At 35.1% G+C, this 14,490-nt stretch overlaps 1 protein-coding gene across 5 annotated transcripts in view; it reads left to right on the top strand.

Annotated features, from left to right (window-relative positions):
• Positions 1-14,490, top strand: part of TMEM161B (transmembrane protein 161B) — a 69,830-nt gene that overhangs the window by 54,971 nt on the left and 369 nt on the right. For 4 of the 5 annotated variants that reach the window (XM_015571654.1, XM_006775515.2, XM_015571655.1 and 1 more), the window contains 7 exons: positions 1,946-2,097; positions 2,623-2,683; positions 3,117-3,257; positions 5,787-5,900; positions 10,788-10,962; positions 12,257-12,353; positions 13,518-14,140. In XM_015571654.1, coding sequence (XP_015427140.1) covers positions 1,946-2,097; positions 2,623-2,683; positions 3,117-3,257; positions 5,787-5,900; positions 10,788-10,962; positions 12,257-12,353; positions 13,518-13,795 — 1,018 coding nt within the window. In that variant the 3' untranslated portion in view covers positions 13,796-14,140. Of the gene's footprint in view, positions 1-1,945; positions 2,098-2,622; positions 2,684-3,116; positions 3,258-5,786; positions 5,901-10,787; positions 10,963-12,256; positions 12,354-13,517; positions 14,284-14,490 lie in introns of those variants that run through there. The other variant, XM_006775514.2, reaches the window with a different exon arrangement.

Below are 14,490 nucleotides of genomic sequence, written 5' to 3'. Positions count from 1 at the left end.
CCTCCCCAGTTACCTGAGGTGGACACTCTTGGTTCACCTCCTTGTGGGCTTTGTGCATAGTCTTGTTGTAGTTATGCCTTGATTGTTGTAGGATCACTGTGAGGAATTGACCTCCAGGCCAAATGGCTGTGAGGACCAGTTGTGTCTACAATGGGAGAACTTCTGTGCTGGAGACACCCTTATGGGGCAGGGCTTACTTCAGTGGAGCTTTGGCATTCACTGAGTCTGCCCAGGTTTTTAGGCAGAGAAAGGCCAGGCCATTCATATGCAAAAGCCTCTGCACACAGCTTGGTTAGGGTTGTAAATTGGGTGTGGCAGGGTCTCAGGGAATCACCGGTGTGGAGCAAACCACAATGGCTGCCAGTCTGCTCTGCCTTGGAGAGGTCCCGGGGGTCTGTGTCCCGCGGCCCTGTGCAGGAACAATGACTACTGCAAGCACCTCTGTGAGAAAGCTGTCCTCACGTTCCTGCCCGAGGCCAGACAGTCCAGTTTCTCTCAGTATGAGTCTGGGTCCCCAAGTTCTCGCCCGGTACTGGAGTTCAGAGCAGTCGGGAGCTTGTTTCTCCCTCCCGATTGAAAAAGACAACAGGTACCCAGCTGTCAGCCTCTTTTGCGCACTTCCATACCTCCACACTTCCACACCTCTGCACCTCCTACTGGACTCAGTGCTCTTTTCTCTTTCCTTCTAGTTGTAGAATTTCCACTCAGCCTTTCTGTGGTTCTGAATGATACTCGTTTTGTCTTTTAGCTGTAGTTTAATGTGGTTGTTCGTGGCAGCAAGTTCAGGTGTTTACCTATGCTGCCATCTTGGTGGTCTCGACAGATTTTTTTTTTAATCTATAAAAATAGTAATAGCTGGCTAATGTGGGGATGAAATGAGTTAATTGGAATTGCCTAGCACTTAGCAAGTACTACATGACTGTTGTCATTATTTTCCATGTTCGACATACAGTGGTATCTAAAAAATGCTTTCTATACAGTGGGGCCTTGACTTACGAGTGTCCTGACTAACGAGTTTTTTGAGATACCAGCTGTCTCCCGGCTGATTTTTTGCATTGAGTTGATGGAGTAATTTGAGTTAACGAGCTCTTTAACAAGCTCGGTCTTGGAACAAATTAAACTCGTAAGTCAAGGCCCCACTGTATTTTTTTTGCCAAGCATCTTACTTGGTTTGGTGGGTTTATGCCTTCAAGGAGAACAATTTGTTATAGTAGAAATCTGGGTTCTAGTTTGGATCACCCATTAATCTGATCTTGACCAGTTAGTGAGAGGGAGTTCAGATAAAATGATAATATTCTCATATAAAATGAAAATGTTTTAATATTTTTAATTGAACCTTTAGCTGTTTTTGAGTATTCAACTGGAATTTGGTTTTTTTAATGATACTGTGAAATGGTGAACCAGATACTTAGTTTTTGTGTTACAACTTACCAACAGGTATTAGGAATCCTTAGGTTTTGAGTTATTGTATGATTTACAGTTGATTCCTATGACTTGTGTTTGTGTGTTCCATCTAAATCGAAACTGTTTAATAAACCTGCCCAATTAAAGATAGTTCCCTCGTATAACCTCTACCTTGGCTTTTCATGTCACTGAGAACCTATGTCATAAAATTACTATACTAATCTCCTAGTAAAGTTTGAATCAGACAAACTAGAAAGACATTCTCTTCCTAATTGCAACTTATTCTGTGTATGTGCACTTAAATGTTATGGATTTCACTTAGATTTGCTTCATTTCTTTATGTCCTATATCTTAGAAGACTGTTCAAATTTTCATTGTTGTTTTTTTTTCATTTCCTTCCAAAGAGCACCTCGTATATAAGCATGTTGTAGAATCAAAATACATGTAGTCAAATTTTATTGGAATTCAAGTTCTGTAAAGATGGTTGTGTCTGACTCCCACAAAGTTATTTGTGGTTTTTCCTGAACTTTTCCTTCTGCAGCAAAGTTCTATTTTCATTAACTACACACTATTTTAAAGTAAAAGATGGTGGTGAAAGATCAGTCTGTGTTACCTTTGGATTTTTTTTCTTCGTGAAAGCAATGGCAGTCTTGATTGTAACAGAAAATTATCTGGAATTTGGACTCGAAACAGGTAATTCATACAACTTTAAAAATCAGTTTTGCTTTGTCTAGTGTTACTATTTTTTACTTCAATATTCAAGTAAGTTTTACATCAGATAAGTTTTTAAAATTAGGTTAGAGGTGCATATTTTGCAATGTTCTAAGTAACTAACCTTTATTGTTATTAAGTAATATCTTCCTTCCTCTTTTGTTTTAGCTAAGTTTTTGTTACCTTCAGGCATGCACTCTTGCCCCACTTTTTTCCTTATAATTAAATGAGTTTCTGTAATGCTAAAGTTTACTCACATAAACACAGATGCAAATCTTAATGCAAATTTTATGCACACTCATGGAATGTACAAATATCAAAAGGATGTTTTCAAAGACTGTTCCTGCTAGTAACCAAATTTTATTGCATTATGGCATGATAATTAGCACATGAAAGAGCTAAACTAGTCACTTCAAAGTATAAGATGCTCTGTTTTCTAGCATTTTATTTCCAAAGAAAGATTCTGTATTTTACTTCAGTGGTAAGAATGATATTTTTCCCCTACAGGATTTACAAATTTTTCAGACAGTGCGATGCAGTTTCTTGAAAAGCAAGGTTTAGAATCTCAGTAAGTTGTTTTTGTTTTTTTAATTAAGCATCACTTAAATTTTTACATTTTTAGTAGAATAGATTTATTATGAAAGGTTCTTTGTTTGTAACCAGTGAAAGAGTTTTAAGTAGGACTGTCACTTTTAGAAATACTCTTTTAATTTTTACATTTGTATAAAATTAGTATCTTTCACAGAATTTTTACATGTCACGTATCAAATTCTATGTTGAATATGTAGGTTGGATTGTTCAAATGTAGCTAAAGAGATGCCTGATTTCGTTTATACTTCACTAAATTTTACTATGGATATTTGGATAAGTGCAGTCCTTTTGTAAAAGTCACTCTGTGTATTACTATTATTGTGTTTTTTAAATGATTGATTAGAAGAAAGAAAAATTCCTAGAAAGGTAACTGTAAAAATTTATCAGATCTTTTAAAATTTTATTTTTAGGGGTCCTGTTTCAAAACTTACTTTCAAATTTTTCCTGGCTATTTTCTGTTCACTCATTGGGGCTTTTTTGACATTTCCTGGATTACGGCTGGCTCAAATGCATCTGGATGCCCTGAATTTGGCAACAGAAAAAATTACACAGTAAGCGGAAAATGTACATAAGCACATGCAGATAAATATATGTTTTCCATCTTATTGAAGGTATATTATTGTAATGAAATCATACATTTTTATATTGAAAATTAATTTGATGTCACAATACTTCCTCTTTCTACTTTAAGCAAGTTTATTTTATTCGCTTCCAAATTTTAAGTCCTGGGTTTAAAAAATATAACATCAGTTGCTAGATTGTTTTACCTGTTAGAATGGAAATGTCATTATTTATGTTAACTTTTTATCACAGGACAATTTTTGATATTGTAATTTCTACAACAGAACTGAGGATGTATGGAATATTTTCTTTAAATTGTATGTAAACAGTGTTATTTAATTTTTTTAAAAAAATTACATTTTTTAAAGTAAAATATGCATACAGAAGAGGTGTTTGTACAACTCTTGTTAGAAGGATTCATTGTTTTATTTTTGGGATTGTTAGTACTGTACACTGTTAAATATCATAGACTACTTTTAACTATCAAATTTTATTTTAGTTCTCAAAATGAGAAATCATATTTGAAAACCTATAGATAGTTCAAAGCCCATTTACTATATTCTTTGTAGTTATCATATATATTTTTTTGTTGATGCAGATTCCTTAGCTGACAGGTTTATAGATCCAGATCATATATATCCACATCCAAATTCCCTCCTCATCTTTCTGTTTTGCAATAGAAGCCTGAGTTGAGAATAGTCGTTCTTGATATATGTATTTATAATCATTAAGTTTCTGAATGATCATTTCTTAACATTTCTGCTCTTTAAAAACACATACTTTAATGATGCTGATTCTGTAGTGTTTTTATATCAATAACTCTTACCTATGTCATTTCCTTTATTTTAATTTTGACAGTCTTTTTTTTTTCTTACCTCCATTTTTTTAGATATGTGTGTGTGTTCACTTACTCTCACATACCAATGCACACTGTTTCATCCCACTTTTTCCTCCTCTTTTTTACATCCTGCTTTTCTCTCACCATTCCATCTATCTAATGGCTTCTTTTAAAACAAAACCTGGTTCTCCTCCCTTCTCTACACACACACTTCAGGCCACTAACGCCAGTGTTATGATTTAAATAAGCTGAAAGGGTGGGTGGAGGGGAGACCTTCACCAACTACTGAAACCGCTGTGGGCTGCTCCTTAATACTAGAGTGTTCCCTAGCAACACTGCATACCTAATACTGCTGCCTTCTTTCCCACACCCGAAGGTTTACCCAGCCTGTGAGATGAGAGAATCACTTTATTAAAACATTACAAACATTTAGTGGTGTTTTGGGGTGGGGGTGGAGGCACATTTTAGTTTCCTTTTAAAACATAGCTTCTTTTTAAGATTTTTCACTTTAGTGATTTGGAGTCTTATTTTCAGTTTATTTTAGCCCCACATTGTGTTGTAGCACTCTGCCTGATACACGGGTGTGGGCAAGCCCATTTTGTTGAGAGAGTAGCATGACTGGCACAAAGAGCAACGTCCTCTTCACCCCCATGGCCAGGCACTAGTACTCGTTTTAATGCCAGAGCTTAGAACCAGAGTTCCACCTTTCCCTGTCAGGTGTTCATGGTTCCCAGCTGTGTGTGTGTGTGTGTGTGTGTGTGTGTGTGTGTGTATGTGTATGTTAAACCTTCCAGTGTAGCCCTTCACTCTGGTTGATAATGAAAGTAGTACATGGCAATAAAATAATCTGAAGGATTTCTCCTTTTTTCTAAAATAAGAAAAATCCTTACTAGTCGTCTATCTCTGTGGGGTACACGTTTGGGACAACACTTAATGAAGGTATAGCTCATACCTGAAACCTTTTGCTGTATTAAAGTATATTGTCTTGTTAGGAGTAATATAAATTTCTTTGATTAGTAAAGGATAGGGAAATTTATTTCATGTATTTTTATAATATCCGAGAAGAAAACTTATAAATTATTTATGATTTTAACAACATAATTAGAACAATATACATGATCATTATATATTGAAAGCGTCCTAAGTTGTTGCAGTAGGTTCCATCTACTGTATGCCTTCTAGTATTATGGATCTTGCTAGTCCCTATATCTTACTTGTAAATAATGAGGCATGTTGTTTTAGTTACACTGAAAAGTATCAAAAGATGACTGCATACTGAAAAATCTTTGAATTCATTGATTATGTAAAGTTAGAGAATCATTTAAGTACCCATGTATTAAATCAGGGAGATAGGAGGGGTTTTTAATGCTACAATAAAAGTGAACAGATTTAGATTTTAATGCTAGATCTGCCCTTGACATAATAATTGCTATGAGCAAGTCCTTTAACTTTCATGGATCTAAGTGTTCTTATCTGAAAAATTAAGACAATGAAATAGTTTTGCAAGGGTTCAAATCAGTGTTAAATGATAATGATAAATATTAAATAATGGTGATAGCACCTTAAATATATAGAATACTGTAAATAAGTTTTTGCCTTCGTTATGTAAGTCCCAAGTTTCTGTAGTTTATTAGTGTATTTTGTTTCTGGATTTTTATGTTTATTTCTTGCATACTTTCAGAACATTGCTTCATATCAACTTCTTGGCACCTTTACTTATGGTTCTGCTCTGGGTAAAACCAATCACCAAAGACTACATCATGAACCCACCATTGGGTAAAGAAAGTGTCCCTTTGTAAGTATGGGTGTTTGAGGGCTAATTTTTGTTTCATTATATAATAAATAATGTGTACTGCATTAAAAATTTTAAGTAGAATATTAGGACACTTTTTAAAACAATAGAAATGCTAAAAGTGTGTTGTAAAAGTGAAGCTTCAAGCCCTCATTTTACTTTTTGTGATCTTTATTAATGAATGTGGATGATTATTACCCTGCATTAACATTATTTTGAATACTTACAAGTTTTTCTGCTTTTTCAGTTATTGTCCAGTTGTTATCTGGTATTTTTCTATTGTCATTGTGCCTGTTTTAAAGATACTTTGTACAATTATTTTATTGTTTTGATTGTGAAAATTATGGAGGAAAAAATAAGTATAAATGGAAATTCATATATAAAGCCCCCATAGTAGTTATAACATTTTCCATATTTGCTTCACCCTTGTTTTGTTTTGTTTTATGTAGTTTTTCAAGTATATTAGAGGCATAACATTTTTACTCCTACGTACTTTAGTGTGTACCTCTAAAAAATAAGGACATTTTCCTGCATATCAGTGTCATCATCACACTGATCAAAATTTTAAATAATGCCTTGACATTATTATCTAATATTATCTCTTAGACAGCCATATTTTAACAGAAGTTGGTAAGGAAACATAGAAATAATTTACTAAAGGGCATTAATAAATGTACTTGATATGTTAACTCATTAGCCTTGTGAAATGATGTTAGAGTAATAGAAAGGTTCATACAGAGCTGGTTTAAACCCCAGTTCTGATCTTCACTAAAACTGTCACTTGAGGGAGATTATTTAACTTCACTGAGCCTCTGTTTCCCCATCTGGAAAATGAAGATAATAGTATCCACCTCACAAAGTTATCTTTGGAATTAAATGAAAGAACACATGTAATGCAACCAGCTGGAAATAAGTGCTTAATAAATATTCCCTTCAGTGCTTTACCTCATCAGAATTAAAATAGAAAATTTTGACTAGTCATTGACTCCACAGTGTGCATTTTATGTTATGTATACTTTTAGATCTGGTACAGATTTGTCTTAGATTATATAATCAGTGATGACCATAACTTTTTTATTTTTTTTTTCTATTTTTAGAGAGAGAGAGAAATGTTGATGTGAGAGAGAAACATTGATCAGTTGCCTCCTAGCTGCACCCTGACCTGGGATTGAACCCTCAAACTAGGTATGTGCCCTGACCAGGAATCAAACCTGAAACCTTTTGTTGTATGGGACAATATTCCAATCAACAGAGCCCCCCAGCCAGGGCCATAACATTTATTAAAAGTTAATCTGATTGAATTAGGGAAGTACCAATAAAAGAATGTTTTTCCCCCACACGTTTAAGCCTTAATGGTAAATTTAACTTCACAGATTCACTAAGTATTTAAAAGTGGGTCTCTCTCTCCTCTCCTCCTCTTTTTCTCTCTTCTAGCATGCCCGAAACTTTCCTCTTCGAGTTGCTTATGTCTTTCTTTCTCTTAAACTCAAGGGCCCTTCTTTTGTCTCTGCACTTGTTTCCTAGGCCCATGTAGTCCAGCTGGCTCACTTCTTCCACAGTTCACTTCTACCTTTGTGACTTTCTAAATAATACTTTGTTTGTATTTGGGGGGTGGTAAAGTGTATACCCTGAGAATCCTAGAGCTCTAGACAAAATCTCAGAAAAACTTCTAACTAATGTCTTTGATGTTGAAAGCATGCCCAGTCTTTCTTTGAAGTTTGGTCATAGGCGTTGGATTTTATACTCCTACTAGTGACTCGGTGCACGGATTCATGCACACTGAAAGGAAATTAATTAGAAGAAATATTTTAATATCACTATTCATCCTTTCTTTATAATAAAAGTGTCAACCAAATTCACTATTGACAATGACAGATTGAAACACACAAGTGCAATTGGCACCAGCAAGAGTTTTATAGGTATGGCTCATGCGCGAGTCAAATTAGCCTTTTATATATAAAGAATAAACGTGCTTAATTAGACCTGCTTTCTGATTTAGCTAAATTTTTTCCAGCCCAGTGAAGCACCCCAACTTCTCTTTCAGATAATTGTCAGCAACACAGCAGTGAATATCAACACAAGGCAGGTTATTATTGTAGATCACGCAGGGAGAACAAAGAGTAAAATATTTAACTGAAGCAGCGTTTGACTATACTCTGCGCAGTGAGAAAACCTGAAGTCGTTTTCAAGGTCCATCATTTCTTTTCAATCAGCCAACTTTCGAAACTTTCTACATCTCCGTTTTCCAGCTAATGAAAAGAAAATAGGATTCTAGTGAGCCTCCTATCTACCTACTCCAGGACTTCTGGGAGAATCAAATGAGATGAGGCACGTGAAAACACTTCACAAACATTTGGTTAAAGTGTAAATTGTTTGCACCTGGCTATAAAACAAGTTGTGTTCCCGGGCTGAAGAAACTCCAAGGATGCTATTTGCTAGGAAGAGGAAGCTGGGCGTTGCTATGTGACATCATTACCCAGCGCCTGCAGCCACCCTTGCTGGGCTGGGCTGAGCTGTGGGCCGCATTTTGTGCCATGGGGTCTTGGCAGCATGGGCTGCAATTTGGTGGGCTGCCACCACGGGGTGGTGGCAGGGCCTGTGTTCCACTTGGGGGAAGCCGAATACTGCTTTGTTGGCGCCAGGTCCGCGGTGCCGTTTCTTTGTAAATGGCCAGTGCGCCTCATGGCAGCTCCTGCGTTGAGTGTCTGCCCCCTGGTGGTCAGTTCATGTCATCACGACCGGTTGGATGGTTGGAGGGACACTTAGCATATTAACCTTTTATATATATAGATTATTATATTCTCTGATTTTATATTTGCCTTAGTTTAATTAGGAAAATAGGAAATCAGCATTCATGATATATCAGTCATACACCAGTTATTATGCTAGGTGTTGATAATTTACATATTTTATGTCATTCTTACAGTAATTCTGTGTGTGATTGCTATTCTCATCTCATTTTATAGATAAAGTAATGGACTCAGAAATTAAATAATTTGGCTAAGATTATTCAGTCACATTTGGTATATATAAAGCACTTAGCACTTACCAACATTCATTTCCCACTTTCACCCTAAGTAAACTTTGTGCATGTTAGTAGCAAATACTATGCTTAAAGGAAATGGAGATAAATTATTTTGCCTTGTTTGTATATTAAATTATAGAAAAATTGTGTTTTATATGAAGACCGAGTATTGCCTTCCTATATCTTTGTTTCCTTTGGTCCATCCCAATTTCTGATCCACTTCATAAGTAATTCAAACAAAATTATAGCCTTGTCTCTAGTCCATTCTAGTCTCTATTTTTTAGACCATTATATTAAATGATTAGACAGAGGTGATTTTTAATTTTTGCTTAAAATTCAAAGTCCATGTGGTAGACTGAGAAAGAATGGCTGCCCATCAATCAAAGAAAATGAGATGAAGAAGAAAGCAAGTGACAGGTTTTTCGCCTGTTACATGGACTAAATGGTTTATGGAAAGGTCTTTATTTGTAGTCAGAAGCAAAAATGGTTATAATGCAGTTTCAACCCAGAAATGTATTTAAATCTATCCATGTGTTCTGATTTAGCATCAAAAAAATAAAACGTGGTCATTTGTGTGTGCTCGTGACCTCATAAGAAGAAAACCAAAAGTGACCATAGAACGTATACAGTGAAACCTAGAATGACTTCAGGAATTTGGAGAAATGTCTTCTGCCTGTTCTTTACTTATGTATTTTATCCCAGCTCAGACTTCTTCTTGAGATACCCCATTAGATCAACTTACCAAATCTTTATGAGGTTAGTTAAATAATGAGTTAGAAGTACTATTTAATGACTTCATTATAAATCCTGAAGTCATAAACTGAGCAGATATTTTTTTGATTAACTGCTTTATTCTATTCCCTTCATTTCCATTACCTGTCACCCTCAAAGTCTGTGTAATGGCTGTCTTCAGGATGCTATCAGTCAAGTCCCCTTGTTGTGTAGCTCCCGAGAGCACAGTGTTGTCTATAGGCCCCTTGGAAAGGCGCAGGGCTGTGGATGGCCTTGCATCTTCCAGCCACAATACAGGATGGAGAAAAGTAGGTTTACAATTGTGAGTACACAAAACAGAGTCTATTCTTGTTCTGTTTATTAACCCCTTCCCCAACAATTTTTTTGTTAAAAACGTTTCTTTTTCAGACTAATTTTTTTATTTTGGTTCTATATAGTATTTTTGATGCTGGTTATGAAAACAGTTTGTAATTATTTTTTCTTCCCATTTTTGTGGTTAAGAATAGTATTTCCTCAGAAAGTTGAAATTTCTAGATGAAATTATTTAGAATGGTACGTATGTAGCTGGTTTTTGAAGGTAAAGTTTTAGACGAGTATACTCGTCGACGACTGAAAAAAGAACATTTTGTGAAAACGTGTATACACGTTTCTGCCGGGGAAGGGGTTAAATACTGTATTGTTTTCCGCATGAACAACTGTAGACCTACTTTTTCCCCATGCCGTAGATGGGTCATTGACTTAATAATTCCACAGTCTCCAGTGCTTTCCTGCTTTCTTTTTCCTGGTGTCCAGTTGAAGAGCACCCAACTCCTTTCATTTCACAGTCAATTTTTTTTTTCCGTGGAGAAGGATCAATAGAGAAAAGGATCCCAAGTACTACTGTACTTTCTTTCTTTCTTTTAGATATCTTTCCTATTTTACTTTCGTGAACCATTCATCTATCTGGTTCTGTTATACCGGTGAAAGTACTGGTATAGGCAAGTCTGTGGCAGAGTGGGATACTTTTGCTTTATATCTTCAACTGTAGCTAAGTGTAGGTTTCTAACTATAGGCTATGGTGAGCATTAGCACATAACTAACGTGCCAGCATAATAAGATCTTTGAGAGCACCCTGTCAACTTTTTGATCTGTAGAATGACAGAAGCTACATTCGATACTCTGCGACTCTGGGTAATAATCCTGCTGTGTGCTTTACGGCTGGCCATGATGCGTAGTCACCTGCAAGCTTACTTAAACTTAGCCCAGAAGTGTGTGGATCAGATGAAGAAAGAAGCAGGCCGAATAAGTACAGTGGAGCTACAGAAAATGGTAAGTTTTATACTGTAGTTAAAATGAAAAATACTGTGTTGTAAGAAAAAAATAATTTGGTTTCTTTTAATAGATTATAATTTTATAATATTTTTATTGTAAATAAATGGGATGATTTTATACAGACATCAAGAGACTTTGATCTGATTTTGGTGTTAGAAGAAAGGGTCTTTTTAAAAAATATTGTTATTGTTGAGAATACTACAAATGTCCCTCCTTTTTTTTCTCCCCCTTGCTCTTCACCATCCAGTTCCCACCCTGCCCCAGGCCTTTACCACCCTATTGTCTGTGTTCATGGGCAATACATATATGCATATAAGTTCTTTGGTTAATCTTTCTAGTCCCACTGCCAACCCCCCTTCCCTCTGTGCTTCGTCAGTCTGTTCCCATGTAAAAAAGGGTCTTAATTCCTCTTTCTGCCTTAAGTGCTTTAAGCACCTTACAGTAGTGTGGTGTAAAGCTGTGGTATGTCTACTATTGCTAAGTTGAGATCCTCTAATTGATTTGAAAGACATTACAATATATTGTCAAGCCTTTATGAATTAATGGGTAGGAAATACTAATTTTAGTGACTACATATATTTTGTTTTAACATTATTCCAAAAATTGACCATGAAACGTAAACATTTAACTTAATGGGGATTCCAGAGGAGGAAAGTGCTAGGAATCCCTCAAGCATTGTAGCGGACTGGACATCTAGCCTGATCATGTCTTTTTTTTTTAGATTTGGTGTTAGAGCCCCTTTTTTTAACTTCATTTATAAGTCAGGAGTGTTTATCAACATTCAGCATTTTTCTGTTTGTCCTTTATATCTTTTCATACTCTATAATTATTTGACCTTAAACAAATATATTCATATAGGATGGGGAGTTGATGCTTTTATTTATGAGCGGGTTTTGTTCATGGATGACTCTGCCTATTACTATTACTTTGTTTGATATTTGTTTAGGTGTCTGTCTTTAGAGATTGCTTATTTTGTTTTATATTTGAAGTGTAAGTGAATATATACTATTTGAATTTTTGTGGTTATTTTCTTCAATTTATATTAATCGATAACTTTTTAAAGGAAACTATTTTAATATTTTCACACTTGAAGAAAGTTATCTTCAAACTGAGTCTTTCTGAAGTCAGTTTGGGGACATTTATAATGAGGTACAGAACTTATTACCATTTAGTTTCATTTCCATGAAAAGATTTCTTATCTCAAACAGTTCAGTTTGACAGTTATTTGAAAGTTTAAATCACTCATAACATGTCAGCCATATTAGACACTGAAGAATGTTGTTGGTTGTAGGTGGCGCGGGTCTTTTATTACCTCTGTGTCATCGCACTGCAGTACGTGGCGCCTCTGGTGATGCTGCTTCACACAACTCTGCTTTTAAAAACACTAGGTAGGTGTGCCCTGGCAACTGGGAACATGTTGTACTTTCCACCTGTGCTTAACAATGCTTCTTCTTACCTACGAGGAAATATGCATCTTAAAATTGTTCCTCTCTTGAAAAGTTTGAATAGGAAACATGGAAAACTTTTAGAAGTTGATTTCTCATGTTGAAAACTCAAGCCTATATGGTTTTATGTTGTGCTTTACTTATAAAAATTGATTACCAAAGGTTAGTTCCCAGATTTATTGAATAACTTGAGTGAGCACTGTTGATCTTATTTTATGTTATAAAAGAACTTTTTAAGGTTTTGTTAGTGCCTAGTATTTAAATTATTCCAAGATACTTATAAACTTATATGAATTAGAGAATCCTTTTGTGAGTTCTACTTTATATGTAGCTTAAGTTGAAGAGTAGAGATTTCTCCATGGAAGAACAGTTATCCTATAAGTCTGTTAACTAAGGTATCACGTCCCTGTGTGTTGTTATTCAGGAAGTATCTATTATTGTATTGATCATTTTCCTTGGTGACAGTGGGAGGGGGCGGTTAAGAAGCTAAAGGAACTAAAAGTGTTATTTGAGTGTGCTTAGTAGGTACTGTAGAGCTGATGATAGTTGGAAATGTCCTTTAGGAATCTATGGAACATAAAGGAGTAGCTCAATTGTAAATGATGTGATTCATATCCTATCCAACATTGGAAAGTATATGATGAAAAAATTTCTGGAAGCTATTAATAGTCTTTCACACTAAAATCACAGATAGTTTCTGAGAAAGAAATTTATTCTGATATTCTAGAGGAAGAAAAGATTTCTAAGAAGTTATTGAGTCTGTCTCTGTCACTTCAGTAGAGATAGTTGATTCAGATATTACATAAGGAAAATTTTTTTTATTATTTTAGAAGATTTTAGTGTAGCTATCAAAAGTAAATTATACTTGTAGCTTTTATATATACTTTTACTGATGAGGCCAGATTACAGTCTGATCAAGTTGAATGAATATTTTACTAGGTATGTTGAAAGATTATTATTTTACTGTATATTTAACATAAAATAATTTATTTTGCCACAAAATTCTTGTTTTTAATTTCAAATATAAATTAAACAGTTTATTATTTTTAATAAGAAGCTTTGGAATTAGTTATTCTTCAAGTTATATTTGTGTCTTGAATTTTCTAGGTCATCATTCCTGGGGCATTTATCCAGAATCCATCTCTACCTTGCCAGTGGATAATAGTCTACCATCCAGTTCTGTTTACTCTGAATTACCATCTGCGGATGGGAAGGTGAAGGTAACTGTTACACAGATAACAGTGGCACTGAGCAGCTTAAAAAACATTTTCACTCCTCTGCTCTTTCGAGGACTTCTGTCTTTTCTAACCTGGTGGATTGCTGCGTGTCTCTTTTCTACAAGCCTTTTTGGGCTTTTCTATCACCAGTATCTCACTGTGGCATGAATCTCAGTTAACAAAAAAGGATATCCAAGTCACACTTGGGATTCAAATATTTGTGCCCTTGAAGGGCTGACAAAAAACACAGGAGAAAGCAAATACAAAGGAAAAAAGAAACATATCAGAATATCTTGTTTGAAATGCTTCCTCTGTATTCTCAGGGTGAATTAATGGTATAATATGTAAAATTACTGAATAGATTAAGTGCTATACTGGGGCATTGGAAATTTTAACTCCTTGTATTAACTGATGTGAGAGAGGGCTATCCGCAAGGGTAATACTTCTGGTTGCCTTGGTTTACAGAAACCTCTGAAACAGTCTTTGAAACTTTTCTTATGACTCCAGTTATAGGTTGCTCTCAGTGGTATTAAGGTACTGTTAATATTCATGTGGCTGCCTGCAGAACACTCTTCAAACTGAGCCATGTTTTAGAGGAGGTTAAGGAGCTAAAGTTGTTTCTGTTGGTAATATATTAGTCACTCTTCAAAGGACAATAACGAAAAAATCCAACAGGTAATCCTGCTGACTACCTGTATGTATTGTATATATTATATATTAAATATATAATATATTGAGATTATAAAAGATGAAAATATTGGATCCTTATAATATTTTAAGTTGCTGAATGTATGTAAACATTATTGAATAGATGTCTTTGTGTCTAGAAATTTTCTTTCTTTTTGGAATGAGATTAAAATACA

Source organism: Myotis davidii, unplaced genomic scaffold (genome assembly GCF_000327345.1).
Source record: "Myotis davidii unplaced genomic scaffold, ASM32734v1 scaffold44, whole genome shotgun sequence".
NCBI lineage: Eukaryota > Metazoa > Chordata > Mammalia > Chiroptera > Vespertilionidae > Myotis > Myotis davidii.
The sequence above is the reverse complement of the archived record's forward strand: the minus strand, read 5'-3'. Positions and strand labels throughout refer to the sequence as shown.